The sequence below is a fragment of the Salvia hispanica genome, chromosome 3 (genome assembly GCF_023119035.1).
Source record: "Salvia hispanica cultivar TCC Black 2014 chromosome 3, UniMelb_Shisp_WGS_1.0, whole genome shotgun sequence".
Lineage (NCBI taxonomy): Eukaryota > Viridiplantae > Streptophyta > Magnoliopsida > Lamiales > Lamiaceae > Salvia > Salvia hispanica.
Window position 1 is genome coordinate 5349953 of NC_062967.1, and position 22806 is coordinate 5372758.

The 22806-nt window shown below is 34.7% G+C and overlaps 2 protein-coding genes and 1 long non-coding RNA gene across 5 annotated transcripts; 2 read left to right on the forward strand and 1 right to left on the reverse strand.

Annotated features, from left to right (window-relative positions):
* Positions 1-6917: 6917 nt before the first annotated feature.
* LOC125215943 (stomatal closure-related actin-binding protein 1) lies at positions 6918-12860 on the forward strand. 2 transcript variants are annotated; one of them, XM_048117530.1, is made up of 13 exons: positions 6918-7115; positions 7986-8280; positions 8412-8540; positions 8847-8939; positions 9213-9353; positions 9481-9549; positions 9787-9870; positions 10395-10572; positions 11148-11264; positions 11370-11428; positions 11896-12030; positions 12293-12442; positions 12557-12860. In XM_048117530.1, exons 2-13 carry the CDS (start codon positions 7999-8001, stop codon positions 12602-12604), a joined length of 1485 nt encoding a protein of 494 aa, XP_047973487.1. In that variant the 5' UTR covers positions 6918-7115; positions 7986-7998; the 3' UTR covers positions 12605-12860. The 2 variants fall into 2 exon arrangements, with proteins under 2 accessions (XP_047973487.1, XP_047973488.1); XM_048117531.1 differs by having other exon boundaries at positions 6918-7111.
* A 318-nt stretch (positions 12861-13178) lies between these two features.
* On the reverse strand, positions 13179-17437 carry LOC125215944 (CBL-interacting serine/threonine-protein kinase 3-like). Of its 2 annotated transcripts, none has more exons than XM_048117533.1 (15): positions 17300-17437; positions 16247-16504; positions 16089-16151; positions 15877-15948; positions 15629-15736; positions 15470-15550; positions 15239-15292; positions 15040-15165; positions 14865-14954; positions 14651-14773; positions 14452-14562; positions 14163-14276; positions 14020-14076; positions 13849-13923; positions 13179-13553 (listed from the first exon to the last, which is right to left on the reverse strand). In XM_048117533.1, exons 2-15 carry the CDS (start codon positions 16418-16420, stop codon positions 13479-13481), a joined length of 1323 nt encoding a protein of 440 aa, XP_047973490.1. In that variant the 5' UTR covers positions 16421-16504; positions 17300-17437; the 3' UTR covers positions 13179-13478. The 2 variants fall into 2 exon arrangements, with proteins under 2 accessions (XP_047973490.1, XP_047973489.1); XM_048117532.1 differs by lacking the exon at positions 17300-17437 and adding an exon at positions 17051-17213.
* On the forward strand, positions 17436-19385 carry LOC125215946. Its single transcript, XR_007175325.1, has 3 exons — positions 17436-17568; positions 17674-17911; positions 18916-19385. It is a non-coding gene; the product is annotated as an uncharacterized LOC125215946 (long non-coding RNA).
* The last annotated feature ends 3421 nt before the right edge of the window (positions 19386-22806 follow it).

Below are 22806 nucleotides of genomic sequence, written 5' to 3' on the forward strand. Positions count from 1 at the left end.
GTAAAGGGTTTTAAACAAAAGGAAGGACATGACTTCTTCGATACCTATTCACCTGTAACGAGGATTACATCTATCCAAGTGCTTCTCGCGATTGCTGCATTGCACAATCTTGAGATTCATCAAATGGATGTTAAGATTGCGTTTCTAAATGGTGAATTAGAGGATGAAATCTATATGGAACAACCCAAAGGGTTTGTAGTTCCTGGACAAGAGAAAAAGGTATGCAAACTCGTAAAGTCCCTATATGGTGCAAAATTGCAAACTTAATGAGCTATGAGAAAAGATTAGGGAATAATTAAGAGAGTTAATTATCCCACATTGGAAGTTACAACCTTATTAAAACTAGGTATTTAATAAGAAGGATTATTACATGGAATAATTATAGTAGACTAAGATGGGTTGTAGAGCCCACACGCGCGCGCCGCCGCCGCCAAGCGAGCCTCGAGCCCGAGCCCGTGCTCGTGCCCTTGGACTTGGACTTGGATCTTGGCAATTGGTCTTTGGGTGGTCTTTGGGCTGTTCTTTGGGCCTGGTTGTGGGCTTGGCCCAAGGCTAGTGGGTCTAGTGGTCTAATTCTTTTTAGACCACCACCGTTTCCACGTCAGCGAGCCAAGCGGGATGACACCTCGTCAGTATGACGCGATAAGCCAACGTGGCCGACACGTGGCAGTCCACGCCATGACCGAATCTAGAAGCGTCTAGATTCAACCTCTCTAGCTCTGAGCGTGTAACGGCTTGTAACGCCAGTAACCGACGACCGTTACGGTCTAGCATTGATAATGACATCAAGGTTATGGCCGTTGACCCCCTACAGTGGACCGAGCCTATAAATAGGCTAGCCATTCTAGCATTCTACACATCAGAAACTAGAATCCACTCTGCATCATACACTATCTCCTCCCTCTGCATTGTTCTTCTGTCGAAGCTCTGCCCTCTCCTCCATCCAGTTCGCCGGAGCTCTGTTGGATAGCGGTGCCGCTTCACCAGAGACGCAGCCGTTTCATCTTTGGGGACGAAACGCCAATCCGAAGAGCACTACCGGGGCGTATCTCGTCTTGCGGAAAGAGGCCTCCTCGACTCGGCTATTTCCTTTTTTCCTACGGTTTATAGTTTCGATCTCCTTGTAATTCAGTTTCAGTTATTTCTTTGTATTCCTTTTGGGTTGTATTACGCCAGGCTTTTTATCTCTTGTAATCCAGAAACCAACACGTCATTCATCGCCTAGCAATGACCGTCATATTGCATCTGAATTCAGAGACTAGAGACAACTTTCTTCATTGTGTCCGACCCTAAGAATTTCATTTTCTAAATTTACAGGTAGAATGCACAATAGTCCATCTATTTCTTCATCTTCTTCTCCAGGAAACTCAACACCTTCGAGATTTATATTGCTTACTTGACTCATCTAATCTAATATCATTGACTCATATCTGCCCAAGCATTCATCATAATTAAGGTTTTGGGATAGAGTAAAACCACCTATTATAAATTTAAACAAATAAGCATAGGGAAATGCTAAAATGACAACGCTAATTTGGATGACACTGTGCCACCAATCTGAGCCGTTAGATTTTAGGTGAGATGCAATTTTAGCATGCCATTTGACAGTCTCAATTTTTTAAAAAAATAATTAAAAGAATGCAAAAGGCTATAATTGTAAATCAAAGTTCTAGCAGATTCTCTCCAAACGTAGATCATGGTATTCGTCCTCTCTTTCTTCAATATCAGCATTTAATCCATCAAATCTTAAGCAAAGAATCGCCTTCAATCTCTGTAATTCTCTAAATCGCTTGTGCTACTTTCATTCCACTAATTTCAATCGGTGTAATTCTTCCACATCACACTATGCTACTTTCAATCTTTTTTTTCAATTCTGCAGATATTCAATCTTTGTTATTCTCGCAGATAGTCAATCTCTGCAATTCTTCATTAAATCTTCCATCTTCATTGAATACATGGAGAATGATGTTCCTACTGATGTCCAATTCACTGATTTCGCAAACGGTTAATATTTACTTATAATCGTGTGATTGTTATTATAGTTCATGGATTTTGATATGTGATTGAATTTCATGAATTTCATGTGTAATTGAACTCACGGATTTATATCTTCTCTTGTAAATGAAATTTATGTGATGAGAATTGAAATCGTGGGGTTTATATTTCATAACTTATTGCAATTTAGTGATTGAGTGTTTATATTACGCCATACAGATTTCGTCTGTCAGATTGCTTGACTGAATATGTTATATTGATTGCTCATGTTTAATAAATTGCATGTCAGTGTTTGGGATTCCCAGATAATTTAATGACCAATTGAAGATATTCTCTAATATCATGAGCTTGCAAATGAAATTTATGTATTTGTAATTAAATTTCATAGAGTTCAGATATAAAGACAGATTGTAATTTATTATTGACTGTTTTTATTTCTCCATAAAGATTTTGTATGCCACATTGCTTGTTTAAATAAGTGGCATTGCTTACTTATGGGTATTAAATTGCATGTCAGTTTTCAGCTGTAATGCTAGATTTCAGAAAAGAGTTGGAGAGCAACTCCCCGCCTTGCCTGATACTGAAAAAAGGAAAAGAGTGGAAGAAGATTTTTATTTCATTGGTTGACTATATGTAATTGAAGTTCAGACACCGAAAGAGTTGAGAGCAACTCTTCGGCATTGCTTGTCTTTAACAAGTTTTTTCACATACTATCATAAAATATCAATTAGTGCTTGCCTCAGAATGTGTAATTGCTTGGTTGCATGTGTTGGATTGGATGCTTTGTAATTTGAAATAACATATCTTGTCATTAATTCCATATTCTTCTTTATAATTTAATTGCATCACATATTGCACGTCAATTTATAATTTAGTGATTGATAGTACCAAGGATTTAAACAGATTAGAGCTACAAGAGTTTGTTTAGCTTGCCAATGTGTCAGAATTTGCACACGATTGTAAATCATGTCTTATGATTGTTTAACATTCGTCTACACCAAACAAAATAGAAATCCAAAAACCATCAATGTATACACCCAAAGAAACCAACGGTCATCGACCATCAAGAGTTAGTTTACTAAAAATTTGAACAAAAGACAGTGATGTTCATTCTCCGATAACAATATCTTTTACTATTCAAGGTACGGGGTACTCTGCAACCATCTTTTCTAACATCAACGGGTCCTTTTCTTTTGTGCCTCTTCAAAGTGGCGTGTTGTTGTACTCTTTACGTCATCCACAAACTTATTTTGAGCTTGTGTAGATTTCCTTCGAGAGTTCTCCTCTTCTGTGGGCTCTATGGTTACCTTCTTTTTCTAAGCATTGTTTAATTGTGTTCTGTGTTGCATGATGAAAACCATTACACTTATCATGTATTAACAAGCACATTTCCAACCATTAGTAAGCAAATTATACACATGTCTTTTCACACATATTCAATGTTTTATTAAAGCGAAACATTAAAGGAGCAATTAATAAGGTTGAACAAGCAATTCTAACAAACTGAACAAGCAGTTGAACATACTTAACAAGCAATTCTAACACTCTGAATAAGCATACAATATAATAGAACAAAGCAATTAGTAATGCTCAATCAAGCGTCATTAGTTTGTAGGATCATTGTTTACCTTCCTTTTTTAACCATCATAATAAGCGTGTCCTGTATTGAATGACCGAAACTATTAGTCTGTTGACTCGTCTCAAGTTTGACAAGCAACAAGCATATATGTATATATGTATTAAGCAGATATACGATAAAACATAAGCAATTGAACAAGCAAGCATATATATGTAATCACATAAGTATTTTTCATACTAGTAGAAGCAATTTGAAATTTCTAACCATTTTAATTAGCGAGTCCTAGGTTCAACCATTAGACTAAAAGCTTAGTTTTGAGTATGCCAAGCAGCAAGCTAATATGTAGTAAGCAGATATACAGTACAACATAAGCAATTAAAGTAGCAAGCAAATATATGGTAACACACAAGCATTTTTCAAACTTGTGTCAAGCAATTCGAGATAATTTTTTTAACTATTCTAATCAGCAAGTCCCGTGTCTAACAACCAAAACTATTACATTGTTGGCTTGTTATCGAGTATTCCAAGCATCAAGCAGATATGTAGTAAGCAGATATATACTAAACCACACGCAATTGTAGTGGCAAGCAGATTTATGGTCACACAAGTATTTATCCAACTAGAAATTTAACCATTCCTAAAAGCAGTGAAGCAATTCACTACTATTTTTTGCTAAAGTGTAGATAAAGCAATCCATAATGTTTAATCAAGCGATTCACCACAACCCATCAAACAATTTTCCATTTATTAAGCAGTCAAAATTGCAAAACACTAAAAAAAAGAATATTAAACAGATCTATACTCAATTTTCAATATTCCAAACCTCTGAGAATAGTAGTGCATCAACCAACACATCATATGTTAACAACTATTGCTATAACGAAACATGAACAAATGCAAAGCCAATAGCAAAACAAACATCTTCGTAGCTACATATGAAGCACTTTCAAATGAAAATGAAACATTGACATCTGCGAGCAAGCACGCAAATTGGACAACATAAGCAATTATCACTCATTACTCAAGCAATTCGTTTAGTTTTTGGAATTAGATTCAAGGCAATCAATTTGTATTATATAGAGAAGCAGTTAATCAAACATAGTGAAGCAATTCACTACTATTTAAAGAAATCCATAATGTTTAATCAAACAATTCACCTCAATCGCAAAGAAGCACATTGAAGCAATTCAATGCCACTTTTTTTGCATGAGTATAGATAAAGTGTTAGTACAAACCTATCCCACATCGGACATCTGAGGGAAGTTGGAAGGTGTATATAATTCCTGTCCAACCCCAATTAGTTTGAGGCCTTTTGAGAGTGACCCAAAAACAAATCCGTGCGGGCTTGACCCAAAGCGGACAATATCAAACTAATGTTTGCCGACGCCGACATTCCTGACATAAAGCAATCCATAATGTTTAATCAAGCAATTCACTACACTCCCGTCAAGCAATTAACGCATAAGCTGGATCAAAAAATTGCATAAATAGATCAAATAATTGTATATACAGAGAAATAGCAAATTGAAGAAATGCATACTCATCAAGTACCAAACGAATAGAAAGAAATAACGATTCATAAAATTTCATACAAATCAATTACCCTACCATCATCAACAAAACAGAAAATTGAATACACATTAATTACCCAACAGTCAGCAGCAATACCAAATCAAAAAATTGCATGCACAATTACCCAACCTGTCGTGGGCAGGAATCAAGAGCATCGTAGGAGCATCTATGAATAGCAGATAGTGTCGCCCTCCATCGGATGCAATCATAAACGATGAGAGAGCAAGGTTGGACAAATTTCATCAACGAAGCTCCTTCTTCCGTGGCCTGCTGCAACGCTAGGTTGGAGGCGAAGACAACTGATGGAAAGCCACGATTTCTTCTTAGGGTTTCTGGATTGAGAGCGCCGATTAATTGCAGAATAGGAGACAGAGAAAGGTGGGAGAGAGAAATTCTCAATCAGAGTCCAAATTAATCGTGATTTTCAAATCCGTATTAGTTTAATTTATGGTCAAATGACAAATATACCCATACAAGCAATATTATGTTAATGGGCAAGCAATTCGTACTCTAATCCTACAAATCAATCTCATCCATCTAATTAAGAGATCGGACGGCCTATAATGATGTTAGGTTGTCATTTTAACTATGGTGTCAGCATAGTGCTCCCCAATAAGCATATTCTTTTAGATATAAGGAGAATATGAGTTAGCAAGCCCAAACACCTAATGAACTTTTTTATGAAAACATGGGCTTTATAAGCCCAAACATGAATCCCACATTTCTGTCTCTACCTAAATATTTCAAAAAATAAGAATCAAACCCACCCAAACTTGAAGCTAATTTTTATCATTTTTTCATGGCATAACCTAAAAACAACCTCATAAATAGCATTGATTATTTCTAGCTACAAAGTCTAGCATGAGAGTGAATATTCAAAGAATCCATAAATACATCAATAAATGTTGATTGTGGACTAGGACTAGAAAGGTAAAAGAGGTTCAATTCTATGGCTAACAATTTGCAATTTTTAACAAAAACTTTAGTACTTTGACAACACTTATCGATTATACATCAATCATTACAAATGATTATTCTTGAAAATATCATTCGATTCTTGAATTAATGAGCCACTTTGATTCAACCCCCATATAAGTTAAGGCAAATGCCTTGAGTCGGATTCAAAACAAAAATAATTAAAAAGGTATCCTATGCTTTTGGATTTTCATTATAAATAAAACAAAAATAAATTACAAATCAAAACAAGCTTCATAAATGACTGATAGGGATTGGAAAAAAAACTATAGATAACATGTTTTTTTTTACATGAATCGATAGGAAAAAAGATGAAAATTTGAAGTCTAAGCTACACAACACTACACAATGATTGGTGAGCCCAATACACAGTTCACTTCTCAACTGCACTCTCCTTTTTAGTTATTCTTTTCTTTTTTTTTATTACTAATATGATAATGATACTATCCTCTATAATTTATTTTATTACAATCAAATTCAGTTCTTTTAGTTCACCTCAAAAACTTTTAATTAGACTATCAAATTCAAATCAGCATAGGACAATCTCAAATATAAACAGATTACTTCAAACTTACATACCAAGTTTATAGCTTTATTAGGCATTTTCATTTATTCATAATTTTCTTGAGGAAAATCTTTTTATTACACGTCTATTGTGACTGTAATATTGTGGTATAGAATGGATATTCTATTTAATTTTCGTTAAAATACAAAAATGGTGACAACACAGCAACAGTTGCAGTGAAAATAGTTGATGTGCAATTATAGGTATGAAGGAAACATACCCCTTTGCCCTTTCATTTCATTGGCTTTCTAAAAGCAAACAGACTTCATTTAACTTTACCTTCTCTCTGCAATCACATGTATTCTCCATCCCCTACATTCAAGCACTCTTTCTAGACTTCTAGTGCTCCAGTTTATCACTTCAGTTTTAATTTCCAAGAACCACGTCTACCTCCACTTCACATTGCATGATCTGGGAAAATTAGTGTGGGTTAGTTTTTTTTATTTTTTTATTATTTTTTATTTTTTCCTGATTAATTGATTCATACAAAAGATTTTCTTGCTTGACATATATTTGATGTTTATGCTGATTACTACATTTGCGTTTCTGTAACACTATTAGTTAAAAAATTGTATTCAATGGGATACTAGTGAAAAGACTGAAAATCAAATCGTTTATTTTTGGTGATTGCAATGGTAAAAATCAATTCTTTTGTGGTATGCCGATTATACTTTTTCACTTTTCCTTAATTTTTTTTCCATTTTTCATCCGGACGTGAGTATTACATTTGCTGTCAGATAATTGGGAATTTTCTTGGATTAGGGTTATGTGAATTGGTAGTTTTGGTCATTATAATTGCGTTTTATGTAACATTATTTGTCAAAAATGTGTTCAATGTTATAGTGGAAAGACTAAAAATCCAATCTTTTTCGTGTATGCTAATGATGCTATTTTCCCTTTTTTCTTGATTTTGTGTATTTTTAATTTGGACAGAAGTGTTACATTTACTGCCTAATTAGGAGTTTTGCTTGGTTAAGGGTTCTCCGAGTGTGGTGGTTACTTAGGTAGAAAAGCTGCTGCTATGCAACAAGAATTAGTTAATGTTTTGTTGGTGGTTAATTCCTCTTTGTTTTGATAGTCTGCATTTTCGCCATAAGTTTTTTCCACATTTCTTCTGATAAATTTGGTATTTTGGTTGAATAAAGCAAGCATTTGAGCAAAACTAGATGGTTAGACCCAAAGATGTAAAGATATGTCTTTGATGTCGTGTTTCGCCCAATGTTGATCTGATACAAGTAAAAACACTATGGAGATTTTGTTAACAATGCTAATGGAAGTTACTCTATGGACGAATTTTAGGAAAGATTCCGGAATGACAAGGTTTGCCCGAGGATTTAGTTACACAGTGCAAAAGGATGCCGTCTCACCGGTGTCAGCAGATGTGGTTTTTGCTTCTACTCGTTTTCCAAGATACACAATTGGAATGAACAATCAGATTGTCGAAGTCAAAGAAGATTTGAACACACTTTCTACAAAGGACTTGGTTGCACGAGAGAATGCATTGTTTCTGGAGCAGCAACAACGCCTCTCAGTACGTGATCTTGCAAGCAAATTCGAGAAGGGTTTGGCAGCTGCTGCAAAGCTATCTGATCAGGTCTATCTATCGTTAACTTAGCTGATTAATGAATTGATTTATAAGATGTGAAACCACTATATGGTGCGCTCGGGTTTGTATGTGTTGTTCTGAGAAGCATTTGAATGTCGTTTATTGCAATATTGTTGCAGGCGAGACTTAAAGAGGCAGCTTCATTGGAGAAACATGTGATTCTGAAGAAACTCAGGGATTCTCTCGAAGCTCTGAAAGGCCGAGTTGGTGGCAAGAACAACGATGATGTCGCAGATGCTATATCCATTGTTAGTTATCGTGTTCTCCTTTTCTATACATATCTCTCAAGCTTGTTCTTATCCATATGTCAAGATTTTTTTTTCTGATTTATGCCTAAAACTGGGTTATTATTCGTGCTCGACCAATAACTGTTATTTTTTCATGAACAAGTATCTGTGTCTTTTAAGAACTGCATATTTGCATCATGTGAAAAAATGAAAATTATAGCTACTCGATTCAATTAGCTATGCTTTCTTGAAAGTGGCTGCCAGTGCTACTTATCTGCTTACTCTGTGTCTCACTTTTCCCCATATGTTCTCTTTTGTTTTTTTCAGGTCGAATCCCTAGCATTTCAGTTGACTCAGAGGGAAGGCGAGCTTATTCAAGAGAAGGCTGAAGTCAAAAGGCTCGCTACCTTTTTAAAGCAGGTAAAACTACCAAATGTGTTTCGTAACCTGACGTAGTCGCCCTCTTCGCATTTACAATTTTTTTTATCAGACTGTATTCGTCGTCTTTCCTTGCTTCTTCTCTTTTCTGTAAGTATTTCTTCTTAATTTTTCGGAGAGTAACAGGATGAACGACTGGCAATGTAAGACTTGTTCCTGTTGTCCAAAACTGTTATGATATTGGTTAAGGACTTCTTGTACAATTTTTTTCTTGTCATCTCTTCATCTTCTACTGAAAGATACCTTCTCTTGCAGGCTTCTGAAGAGGCTAAGAAGCTTGTTGATGAAGAACGAGCTTTTGCAAAGGCAGAAATCGAGAATGCTAAAGCCGCAGTGCAGAGAGTGGAAGAAGCTCTTCAGGAACATGAACGAATGTCTAGAGCTGCAGGAAAGCAGGTCATTTACTTAAAAAAAAATTATGCGGTGATACTTTGTTTTCTCAAACAAACCTGAAACAACGATGTAAAAGTAATGCATAGTTTATATTTTGATGTATAACGCGGCATTCTGTTTTTGGAATCAGGACTTGGATGAGTTGATGAAGGATGTCCAAGAGGCTAGGCGGATCAAAATGCTGCATCAGCCTAGTAAGGTAATTACATCTGTTACTCAATATGATATTTCATTTTGATGCTTTTTATTTATAACAAATGCACAAACTGATCATATAAAAGTAATAAATGAAAACTATGATGCTACTACAAATATACTTCACCTACCTTCACTTACACCATTCATTCATCTACAATAGTTAAATTTTTATAATTTTTGGATTCTGTTTTGTGTATTGTATACCTATGGCTAGTGATACGAAAATTTGTTTTTCCAGGTCATGGACATGGAACACGAATTGCGTGCATTAAGGACTCAACTTGTGGAAAAGTCGAAGCATTCACTAAAGCTCCAGAAAGAGGTTTCTCCTTTTTACTTCTACATCTGTTTCCAACTTTTCATCCCTGTTTCGTCCCTTACAATTGTGCAGTCATTATGACATGTTTTGCATAATACGACATGCTCGTTAATTTACTATGCACAAATTCTCTCTTCTCCATTTTAGTCGTCTAACAATACTTACCATAACTAAGCTAAAAATACTATGAATGGAAGTTGAAAAATAGAGATGACATAGTGTTAATCATTTTTAATAAGTAATGACAAATCTCAATTAATATGCCACATCAAATATAGAATAGTACTAACTACTAAGTGGAAAGGCTATATTCCTGTATAAATGGGGTGGTGGGGCTTTTTTAGTAACATGATGTAACCGTTTTGGCAAATGAAAATGTTAAGTGTCATGTTAGGCGCCTTCTGTTTGTAGCCCAGGTTGTTATACGGAGTAAAATGCTCGTGGTGACAATAATGAGGATATTGGTTTTTTTACTCCTGGAAAGTAAAACCAATAGCTAAGATGCACTTTGATATTGAAATTTGCAGCTTGCAAGCAAAAAGGGCAATGAAAACTTGCTTCGTTTGTACGATATAGATGGCACTGAGGCACTGGGTTCATGTCTGCGGATATATCCTTGTTCCGATAGTGCTCCGGAGCTTTCTGAATGCACTATTCAGTGGTTTCGCACTACTTCTGAGGATGGCAAAAAAGAACTTATATCAGGTATTTGAATGTTAATAGTTAATGATGTTGACTCACAAACTTTCATCAAACTCCGGTTCTACACATTAATTGAAAATTTTCCTTCTGAACACACAACTTTCAGTTAATCTAAGTATTCGAACAGTTGTCAATTGCTTTAATGGCTGATGCACTAAATGAAGTGGTTGGTTGGATGTCAATGCTCAACTAGTCATGATGTCATTAATTTGCCATTTCAGTTAGCCACATTGGCATTAATTAACCAGAAAGCGGCAAACATTGAAAATAATTGGAACAATTGAAAGTTTGTGTCTTGGGAGGCAAATTTTTTAGTTCATATGCAAAACCAGCATTTGGTGACTGGTGAAAGTTCGTGTATTTAGACGCCATTAACCCTTGAAGAAAATCCCATCTCCTTTTAATGTGTACCTAGTATTTTATAAGTTTGGCTCTATGCATGAGTTATTGATATCTTATTGAAATTGAGGTCCTTGAGTCTCTCACTTAATCGAGCAGGAAATAGCATACCCTCATAAAATTAATGCTCTCAAAAGCTTTAATGTGTTTGTTATTTACTGGCTTATGCACTATGCCAGGGGCCAACAAATCTGTATATGCTCCGGAACCTTTTGACGTTGGAAGAGTACTGCAGGCGGATATCTCGACTGATGATCAGACTATTACTTTATCAACTTCTGGTCCTATTGATCCTGGTCTGTAAAAATATTTTCCTTTCCTTTCTTTTTTATTACACTAATCATAGTTAATTTTTTGTTCCAAGTTCTAACACTAAATAAATAAATCTATTTTCTCAACAGCTGCAGGATTGGGAAACTATGTAGAGGCATTGGTGCGGAGGCATGACACCGAATTCACTGTATGTTTATTTATCTTGTCGATCGAAAATTTGGCTTTCATGATGCATGTGTTTGTTGGAGATGCGCCTAATATTTGTGGCATTACTTTCCCTGATAGAAAGTTCATGTTTCTTTGAAATAATCCGCTGGATTAATTTGACTTGTCTCATTGATTACTGATCGGAGGATGCCAAGAAAATAATGGCCATTTTAATATTGTAAAGACAAAAAAGCAGCCATGAAGATAAAAGAGATGAAAAGTTTATAAAATTCTACAAAGCAACATGTCTTCCATAAACTCACATAAAGGAGGGTAAATAAATAGTTTAGGTGGCTAGTTATATATAATAATATAATATGATTGTGAATTCATTGTTGTCTAAGAATTTTCCCCGGCCTATTGCGTGCTTGTAAACTGTTTTTGGGTTGGTTCTCATTTCATTACGTGTTTCCCAAATCGTAATAAAGGAAAGACCTTTCTTTGCAGGCACTCCTTATCCAGATGAATGGAGAAGATCATCCTTCACAGTCAATCCATGTGCTTCATATAGGAAAGATGAGAATAAAACTCAGCAAAGGGCAAACAACTATAGCTAAGGAGTACTATTCCAATTCAATGCAGGTAGTCGTCGACTTTAGCAAAAACTAGAGTGTTAAATTATAGTCCGAATGTTGACCATGTGGCAACTATTTAGTCTGAATATAAAGGTATTACGGATATATTCTGCATTGTTGCCAAAATCACAACTTTCGAGCAAAATAAGAGAGTTTTCGCTGGCTATCTTTTACCTAAGATAACTGAAATATTATTAAGTGGAAGATGCCCTCATCAAGGCTATCTTTTACCTGGGCTTTAATTACAATTCCATTTTTATATACCTCAGCTTTGTGGAATTAGAGGTGGTGGGAACGCTGCAGCTCAGTCAGTATATTGGCAAGCAAAGACGGGATTGTCCTTCATCTTAGCATTTGAGTCAGAACGAGAAAGAAACGCAGCCATCATGCTGGCAAGAAGATTCGCATTTGATTGCAACGTAATTATCATAATCTTATGTTCATTTTAGACTTTTTTTTTTATCAACATGATGCATTTTGTTTGTAAGCTTATCTCGAAAAATTAGCATAACCCGTGATGCTTATTCAAACAGATTGCGCTTGCTGGGCCAGACGACAGAACTGGTGAAGGAAGTTGCTGAGCTTGTTTTAGAGTCTCTTTTACCAGTTCCCATTTTTCCAGTGAATATATTTGAAGTTTATTGTCTTTGTTGTGTTTAGCAGCTTGGTTGCCTTGTTCCTATTTGTCCCATTTTTATTTTATTGATTGATTTATTTCCATTTCAACTGTATGATAGAGATCATACAGAAGTACTGAGAGAAATATCTGATTGTGACTATTGTTGTAATGACTATAGTTCGTGTCTTGCGACGAAGTGCTATCCCGTGTTCGACTGATATTTTTCTTCGATTTTGATATTTTTTCTCGAGTGATGCATGGTGAATTTTATGGTCTTTAATATAATTAATGAGTCGTTTGAAGTGACATGTTCATTATATAAGACTTTTGCACAAGTGACTTCAAATTTCTCGAGCCAATGGAGACGACGCGAGCACCAAAGGAGCTAACGAGAGCCTGGTCGATTGGGCAAAGCCACTCCTGCTCGACAACAGGAGAGATTATAATCATTTTGCACATTTTGTAATGTGATGACACAATCCATCAAAAACTTCATATACTATGTCTATATTAGTAATACTGTTTGTCCCTCACCATTGTTGCAAATAGTAAAACAATATTTTCCCAATTATGTGTTCAATCTTTGAAATGCATACACTACAATGAATAGTGTGTTATTCCTTATACACATGACTATTAATAAAGCACACCTTACAAGAAAACTATCTATGATCTCCAATCTTCACACCAAGAAATGAGCTCAAAACTGCGGAAGCGAATGCTCCTCTCTCGGAAGAAAAAGGTCCCGCGAGAGAAACCAAATCAACGAAAGAATGACAAATCCATCAATTTATACACTTGAATCTAAAACGCACTCTTTGAGATCGCGGCGTGATTTACTTCATTTGTTGCATATCCTCTTCTGTTTTCCAAACTACATCCTCAAGGCATGTAGAGAGGTTCTTATAGAACTGCATATGAAGAACATCACAGATTTTTGAGCTAAGATCTTACACATTTTCGTCATTTTTACACAGTAAGAAAATACATTTAATGTTCTTTGATAAATGTAATTATTTGTTAAATGCTTCATATATTATCTTCACAAACATCAAATAAGGTTATTTTAGTAAAAGAAAATTTTTATAAGGCAATTCAAATTAAGAAAGTGGACGACGAGTCTAATTAAGGAATATAGTACTACTACTAATATAGTGGAACGAAAGGAGCATATGCTATAAACACACATTTGGCCGAATAATGTACCTTATGGAATTCAAGAGTATCTCCCTTTGCTTTCCTAACCTCGACCATGTGCAAAGAAGGCGCAACTTGAAAAACCTAATTCAAGCACATTAATTCAGATCACATACCGAACAAACAAAGTACTAAAACTTTCCATACACCCGGTTAACATGCAATAGACAAACGACATACCTCAGTTGCAACATTGAGGTATCCTTTCCTTCCCACTTTTGAATTTTCTAGCCTCATCTGGAAATGTTTGGAAAAACATTATCAAAAAGGAAGCACGAAACAAGGTTGCTCGTTGAGTTTGTAACTAAAGAATTAACCATTACCTTGTAGTTTTTCTTTTGAACATCGAAACCAAGAGGTTTTGCAGCTTGTTCGATCTTTTGAATAATATCATTTGCTGAAGATTTAGACGTGAACCTAGTTTCCTTCTTATACCCCTGTCGTTGAAGACATGAGAATCGGGTTAGTCACTGCCTTGCTTATTCTGAAAATCACTGCATACAACACTTCACGCAACGTTTACTTTTCATGATTCGAGTATTTTATCTGAATACTAAGATTTCTCCAATCCTAATTATATAAGCAAAGAGTTTTTGCATTAAAAGTTCAAACCTGTTCATCATCAAATAGATTCCCGAGATTGAGACCTTTCGACATCGAAATCAACTCAAAGGCATTCATTGCAGCCGGCTGTTGCTCTTTCTTCTCCGTCACGAGAAATTCCTGTTGTAAATAAGTTAGTGAGATGCTTTTTACGAATCAAAACTATTAGCAAACCGAAATATGTGGAGATTTAACTGTGCATATGTACCTCTGAATCCTTGAACACGGCTTCCACATCATCCAAACTTGCATCTTCTTTCTCGTCAAACACTGCTGGCTTGTAATCTTTCTTAAACCACTCGTCCTTCAATATTTCGGGGATTGTAATTCGCTGCAAAAATGCAGAAGCTTAAATTCTGAGAGAGATGACGGTGAGAGCATAAACCAAATAGGTTAGCATAGCGATTGACTAATGTTCTCACTTTAAGAGGGTTCGGCTCCAAGATTCGAGTAATCAACTTCATGGCACCAAAGGAAAGCCAAGGAGGACATGTGAACTCAGCAGAAGATATCTGGACATGTCAAACAGCAAATGATCAAAACTGTAGCAGAACTAAAAAACGAGCAAAATGTCCGAAAATCACAAAAAATGCTCACCTTTTTATACAGGTTTATAATATTGGAATCATCGAAAGGCAAGTAGCCTGCAAGCAATACGAAAAGTATGACTCCACAAGACCACAAGTCTGCATTTGCTCCATCATATCCTCTGTCATTAAGTACCTATGAAGATTTCAACAAAATTAGCAAAAAACTACAACGGAAATGGAGAGGTGAAGAGAGACGAAATGTATACCTCTGGAGCGACATAATTTGGTGTTCCACAAGCGGTATGCAGCAAGCCGTCATCCTGCCAAAATTATATCAATAAGTAATCTTTTTCCACTAGTTGGAATTTACAAAAATGGCAACTATTTCTACACTTTATATCAAAACTAACAGAATTTCCTTTTGCATTTGAACAAAAATGGGCAGTATAAGTACTACTCCGTACTTATTAACCAAATTTTAACATTATGAAGCTTACCCTGACTTGCTGGGACAGAGCACTCAACCCAAAATCGGAAACTTTGAGGTTTCCAGCAGCATCTAATAGCAAGTTTTCCGGCTGCAACAGAATTATACAGATCAAGTATAATGGTAAAGTTTTGAACATTCGTGGAGTATTAGAAGGCTGGTCAAGTACCTTTAGATCTCTATGGAAAACCCCCCTACTGTGGCAATAATCGACAACGTGAATAAGTTGCTGAAAATACTTTCTAGCTTCATCTTCTCGCATCCTTCCATGATTTACCTTTATAGTAACATAATTTAGTTTTAATAAGATAATAGAAATGTACTGCTGGACGACATACGTCAGATTTCAAATACGAATACTTAAATGAAGAATAATCAAAATATCGAGGATTGAAAGGGTTAAAGTTCTTGTCTTACTATTTTGTCAAAGAGCTCTCCTCCGGTAACAAATTCCAAAACGATGAATATCTTGGTCTTGCTGGCCATTACCTAAAGAAAAAAGAGATGATTAGACGACCACAGTAAATACTCTTGCATTTATTGCTAATGCACTATTCATTTACACGAAAACAGTCGGTCAAAATCATTTACAAAAATATGTATTCAGAGAGGAAGGGGAAGCAAGATACCTCGTATAGCTGAACAACGTGAGGGTGTTTGATCAATTTCATTGTAGCAATCTCTCTCCGGATCTGCAAACTCAATAAAGCAATGAGTTAATCAACTCGGCTTCAAAATGAAATCTGAAGAAAGTTAAGTTATGAAGATTAAAGGAAAGATCAACAACCTGCTCAGCCATTTTGTGCTTAAGAACTTTATCTTTGTCAAGAATCTTGATCGCCACAGGCTGCCCCGTCTCAGTGTTCTTTGCGAATTTCACTTTTGCAAATGTGCCCTCCCCAATTGTCCTTCCAAGCTCATACTTCCCGATCATACGCTTCACTTTTTTCGGTTGATTCATCTCTGCAAAACTTGATCGCACTCAAATCCGTTTTTTCAGAAATAAATCTCTGCAGATCAATGGCACCTACTTCGACTGCAAAAACTGAAAAGTGCATCCATTCAAACTCAGAGATCATGAAAACAGAGTGCCCCAATGAAGATTCATTTCAAAAGCAAAGAATCAACCATATAAACACTTTCAACTAACTATGCAACATTTGAAAGCCAACAAAACTTTTTTTTTTCCTATCCAAATGATCTGATTTATCTCTGTTTCTTACTTTCTTCATTGTTTTTTTTTGCCAATTCTTCAAAATTGTTCAGGCAGTTAATATTGATCAACTACAATAAGCAATAAGAGTATCATTTGAGGAATCAACAAATCAATAAATAACAAAAAAAAAATGAGTATTCAAATCGAAGCAAAGAAAGGGTCAAAGCGAATCACAAAAAATTAATTATGGTTACAGATTCATCACGTGTATTAGTATAATACAAAATTAAACCACAACTTGCATTTCAAAGTTCAAGGTGACTTTGGTTTAGTAAGTCATTTAACTAATGACTAAGAAAAGGACCCAAACAACATTAAACAAACTAACAAAGTAAAAGGGAATAGAAAATTCATGACCACTGAAAGATCCCAAACCTCTGCTGGCAAATTGCAAGAATCACAATCACAAACAAAGCAGCAAAAAACTCAGCCGCAAATCGATCCCAATTCGAAAGAATCACTCCCTTTTCAACCCAAATTCCCAAATCCCAACTCAAAGAAATCCTCAAGAATTCCTAATTCAAAGAAATCCCAAACCCAGTTTCAAGACAGCGCCTTTTTAGGGGAAAATGTTGGAAAACAACTAGTAAAGCACATCTCTCTGCAACACACGTATATATATACCTGTGAAAAGAAACTGTGGGTGTGAAAGAGAAACAAGGGCCCAACAATCCAAAAGGATAGACTCAAATATTGTGAGTTGTAAATATTAATCGAAGCTCAATGATTTGATCAGATCAGGAGCTGCAGCAGTGCGGCTCTTGGAGTATGCAAAGGGTCAAATAAAGCTCAAACCTTTTTTCAAGATTTGCGTGTTTATGTGTGTGTGAGAGAGAGAAACGCTGGCCCCCAATTGAGAAAAGGGCAAGAAACCAAAACCAGCCATCCCACAGGTAAAGAAGGGGTTCCTAAAATGATCAAGATGAAATTAAAAAGCTTGACATCCTCTTCACCAAAATGATTATTTACAGTTGGCAATTGTTTATTCTCTTTTTCAGAAGCTTCCAAGAAATTAAAGCGGCTGTTAGCTGATTATAAAATTGGTTTCTAAGATATCTTGCAGTAAAATTAGTAGTACTAGTAGATTGAATCATTGTAGCAAAAGGGATGGGGTTGAAAAATTGATGCGAATATGCGCGTGAATCTCACAGCAACTGTGGAGGTGGGGACGGGATTTCCACGGGGCAAGGTCGTGAAATGCATGGGAGGAGACTAGGAGAGAGGAGAAGAGGAGAGGTACGTATGCAGTGATAACAACCACCATTTTCTGCATCTTCTCTTTTTTAATTGGTAGGCCGCCAACATCAAATTTTTGACCTTTTTTCATTTATTTTCTTCCGACAGGGACATTTTGTTTCATTTTATTGTTTTACAAGTTTACAACTTTTTTTATAAAATTATGTAAAGATTGGATTTTTAAATTCTAATGTGTTTTTGATGTATTGATTCTGTTACATTAATCACTCTTTTATAAGTATATTTGTTTGTATGGATAGTTCAATTGGTATTCGATGAGATAATTGAGTTTAAGGTCAAAGATTTAAATTCCGATTCTGGCAATGCAGAAGTTTTTAAGATATATGACAGTTTTTAAGATATAGATTGAGATTTACCTCCTCCTCACCTCACCACTTTGTAGGACAGGGTGTGGAGTGTCGTGGGCGAGGGAATAGTCTTTTTTTTAGTTTGAGGGTGTTCAAAGTACGAGAATATAGAAAGATTTTATTTTTCTATGTTTACAAGGATCTTGCACTTGATTTTCTCCACTACTATTGCTTAATTCCTTGGTTTAAGATTTCCTCAATCCAACAGGTGGTGTGTGTGCATGTAGTTGTCAATTATAAGAGTGAGATTAATTAATGAAAATTATTTTAATTCTTTTATATTTTTGTGCTTACCAAATAAATAAATTCTCATTTTAGTTATATATTTATTTTACTTTTACGTTGAATCCTTGATTTCCATGACATCCTCATTTTATTTCATTCCAAATTATTGTCAAATTGTACAAAATTTCCATTAAAGTGGCGAATGATTTTTTCTTGCAAGTAAGAATTTATTCTCCAAAATGAATCAAAACATAGATGATGATATAATACGTATGAGCTTATTTTATATTTTTTCTTGCAAGTATGAATTTATTCTCCAAAATGAATCAAAACATAGATAATAATATAGTAATATTAGTATTCACGTATGAGCTTGTGATGGAAAAGTGTGTATCGTGTACATAAGGATAGCCTAAAATGAGGAGAAGGACAAATTAGTGGAACGCGGCTTCTCCCGGAGCGCGCACGATGGTGGCGCTGGCGCAGGACTACAATGCCGCCGCCCCTCAGTGACGAGATGGTGATGAAGATGCGTGAGAAAGCAGTTTTATCACTTCTAACTCGGTAGCAACGAAGACGAGGTTCTAATGCGCCTGTTGTTGCTTCTTCCTTGTAATTTAAAGACGAGTTTATATTTCAATCTCCGACTACAACTTTGGGGAGTCAAAGCTCTTTCTTTATTCATGGACTGCAAGTTTCATGGTTATGACGAGCTCAAAGTGCCTATTTTTTATGCTCTGTGTACCATGTGATGTAGCAAGACCACTTCTAATGACATTTGGCTAATCGTGCTATGCTTTAATTACTAAGTTGTATGTGCTATGCTTTGTATTATGCATTGAAGATGTGAATAATAGTAACATATGTTAATGCTAAGATCAATGAGGATGATTAATTTTCCCAAAAAAAAAAAAGAAAAAAAAAGGATAGCCTAAAATGAATATTTCATCCAATTTATTAAATACTAGTTGTTTAAAATCATTCACGAAGAATTATAGTATCATATAAAAGAATGAGTTTATTCGTATAGAAATTATAACAAAATGGAAAATAAACGTTATTCTATAAAAAGACTGACAATTGAGAAAAACGTAAAAGCGTAACTTCGTTTGAAAACAATTTTGATCATCCATCGATCATGATATTTTAACAATATATTGGTTTTATAGTTTTACAAATTTAATAGTATCAACTAAGCATTTAATTGATATTTATTATGATTGCAGAACGATATTAATGTTGAAATATGATTTTTTTTAGTTATTGCTTTTGATAAGTGATAAGTCATTATATATGTACTCTCTCACCTACATCTCTCTGAATACACCTTACTTTTCGCACTTGTTTTTGGCAAAGTATAATCACTTTCTTTAATTTTCATCAATGTAGATTGATATGAAAATATTTCATGATTATGATGTTCACCTAACAAAATAATGGAAATGCTTTTCTGTATTAAATTCATCAAAGAAATACTGATATATACATATGAAATCGTAATATCCACAAATACTGTCTACCACCCTAGATTTTAGTATCGATATGGAGTATTTTGCACTACTTCTAATCATCATTTCATTATCCACTGATTTCATTACCAAGTAGTACAAAAAAATATTACAACTGCGCATTTGGAATTTTGTCCAATTCGATCTAAATATCTGAAATTTATAAAACCTAGAACTGAAAATTCAAAAAAATCATATCGAGTTTTAAATTTTAGGTTGATTCACGTCGAATTTTTGGATTTTGGATATTTAAATCACCCTTTAGATCCGCCACAATCCAAAGACGCCCATTTAAACTTTATTAAATTTGCCTTTTAGAGATGCCACACCCCGTACATAGTGTAATAACTGAACGATGATAGTTGTACTGCCTCTTTTTTTTTCGAGTAATGATAAACAACCAAATTTTGTACAACCAAAATAAGGTAATATTAATATTTGATGTATTAATTATATATTAAAATCATAAATATAGTAAGTGGATAAGTTAAAAAGACTTATTAGTATTTAACCTCATTTTTATTTTTATATTTGAATTTTCTTTCTATTATTTTTAAATTTTGAATGAAAGTATGCACTAAATAAAATTAATAGTTCTAAAAAATTTAAAAAAAAATATACATAAATCATAAATATATGACCATAATATTATACACTTTCCATGTACTATATATGCATCCCTATATTTTAATATAATGCATAAATAAACCTATTTTTATACAAATAAAATAGTTTTTAGTTGTACAAAATTTGATCACATAGATTTATTGTTTTCTTTAACATCGACGAACTCATTCATTGTATTTGTATCTGATCGTACAAACTTGGTTTTCTAAATTCGCCAATGTATGTATGTCATTGCATCACATACAACATATTGTTACTTAATTATTTTTTGAATCACCAAATATGTACTACTATTAAAATGTGAATGCGACATACTAATATATATAATGCTAATAAAATATCTTGCATGTAAAACTGACGGCGAGTATATTGGCATTTAATTTTTTGTTAGGTAGCCAATTGAATATTCCTTTTACCTAATAACCATTAAATATCCTTACTAGTTTCTACTAGGTTTTTATTAGGTTTTTTTTTTTTAGTTTGTGAATACGATGTGTAGATATCTTGGTTAAACCACATTATTTTCCTAGTCATTTTTTATTGGATCCAAGAAAATTGCAATTTTTATTGCTTTCAACAATTCAACTCTCCACAATCATGCTTTCACAAAACAATTATTTTAATCAAATTTGGATGCATACGGCATGCATGCCTAGTTGAACGAAGGAGAGATCAATTATAAACTTTAATAATGTTATACTCCATGAATAAGTAGCAATAAAAGGAATGACTCACTTACAATGGCTGACCTCGTAGAGGGGTGGGGTGGTATTGGAACCCAAACAATTTGAACTATTACATGTATATATAATCTATAAATTTCATAATATAGTATCAGCCACTGGCGGATCTAGGTGGGGTCGGGCGGGGTTGGCCGACCCCACCACCTGCCCCGCAGTGCCACTGGAAAGCTATTTTCTTCGGCCTCCGACCCTGCGGCGTTAACGTCTCCGCCCCCACCTCACGTCGTCACGCCGTGTGAGTGTGAGATGATGAGGAGACTGAGCAGAGAGAAAGGAAGAAAGTGAGGCAGCCGGATGTCGGCATCACGGTAGCCGGCAGGGGAGACCGTTGTCGAGAACGAAGGAGTTGGAGGGGAAGAGTCCTTCCGCGGTTTTTGTTTTCAAAGAGAAAGAGGAATCGAGTTGGAGATGTAATTATTGATTTCTCATTCCTATATTAACGTGAACTAGAATAAACTGGCATCAATAAATATATATGCTCACACAATTTGACTAAATTTAAAAGATTAAATATCTTAAATATGTTATCTAATTGTAAAATAGGCTTTGAAATTTTTTTCTTTATTTGCATTAATTCTTAGAAGTCTATTAAAAATGTATTCTCTATCTTAAAATACCAAATAATGTTAAATAGTAGTAGTACAGTATATCAAAATCAACTTATCTTAATGAAACACGTACTGATATGAAGTAAATATTTTTTTAATTTCTTCTAATTTTAGTTTTATAATTTAAATTTTCAACCTTATTATTTATATTCAATTTTTTAAATCTTTAAAATTTTGGTATGTTACAAAAAAATTATGCTATATCCCACCATAAGCGTCTCGTATTAGTTTTAGTACGTCCCAACCCAGGGATGTCATTTTTTTTGTCAAAATACGTACCCCATAACATAATTGTTTGCTCTTACTTTATTATTTATTTGCACCTTTGTTTTATCTAACCTCCTATTTTATTCTTTCTTCACTTAACTCCGTAAACGTTTTTTTCTTAAATTATGAAGCGTCTCACTTATGACGAGACGTAGAAAGTGGAGTATGTTGCTTTAAGAATATCGATACTCCCATGAATTATTTATATTAAAATATATATTTATAAAAAATAATTAATTTAAATAATTATTTTACATAAATATTTACTATCTTGTTCGACCCCATGATATTATGTTCCTGGATCCGCCGTTGGTATCAGCTCAAGTCGTGGTGGTATCTGCCTTAAAAACTTCAAAAATTTGAGAGCTGAGTATGAGTCCCTGAGCCAAAATGCTTTATTTTTAACGTTTTCTTGTCCTAATTTCGTTATATTTCTCTTCATTCTGTGTTATGTCATTTTGGCACCATTTTTAACGTTTTCTTGTCCTAATTTCTTCATGGATTTGGATTCCCTGCTGTGCAATCAACTCCTGTTACAAACACACCATT

What these genes read in the sequence shown, in the direction of transcription:
- LOC125215943 (XM_048117530.1), top strand. Translation starts at nt 7,999, where the DNA reads ATGACAAGGTTTGCCCGAGGATTTAGTTACACAGTGCAAAAGGATGCC. An exon ending in CACTAAAGCTCCAGAAAGAG is followed by an intron (nt 9,871 to 10,394) that starts GTTTCTCCTTTT and finishes TGAAATTTGCAG; the next exon opens with CTTGCAAGCAAAAAGGGCAA. An exon ending in TTCTGGTCCTATTGATCCTG is followed by an intron (nt 11,265 to 11,369) that starts GTCTGTAAAAAT and finishes TTTTCTCAACAG; the next exon opens with CTGCAGGATTGGGAAACTAT.
- LOC125215944 (XM_048117533.1), bottom strand. Translation starts at nt 16,420, where the DNA reads ATGAATCAACCGAAAAAAGTGAAGCGTATGATCGGGAAGTATGAGCTT. An exon ending in TTTTCCATAGAGATCTAAAG is followed by an intron (nt 15,551 to 15,628) that starts GTACTTGACCAG and finishes ATTCTGTTGCAG; the next exon opens with CCGGAAAACTTGCTATTAGA. An exon ending in TTATAAACCTGTATAAAAAG is followed by an intron (nt 14,955 to 15,039) that starts GTGAGCATTTTT and finishes TGACATGTCCAG; the next exon opens with ATATCTTCTGCTGAGTTCAC.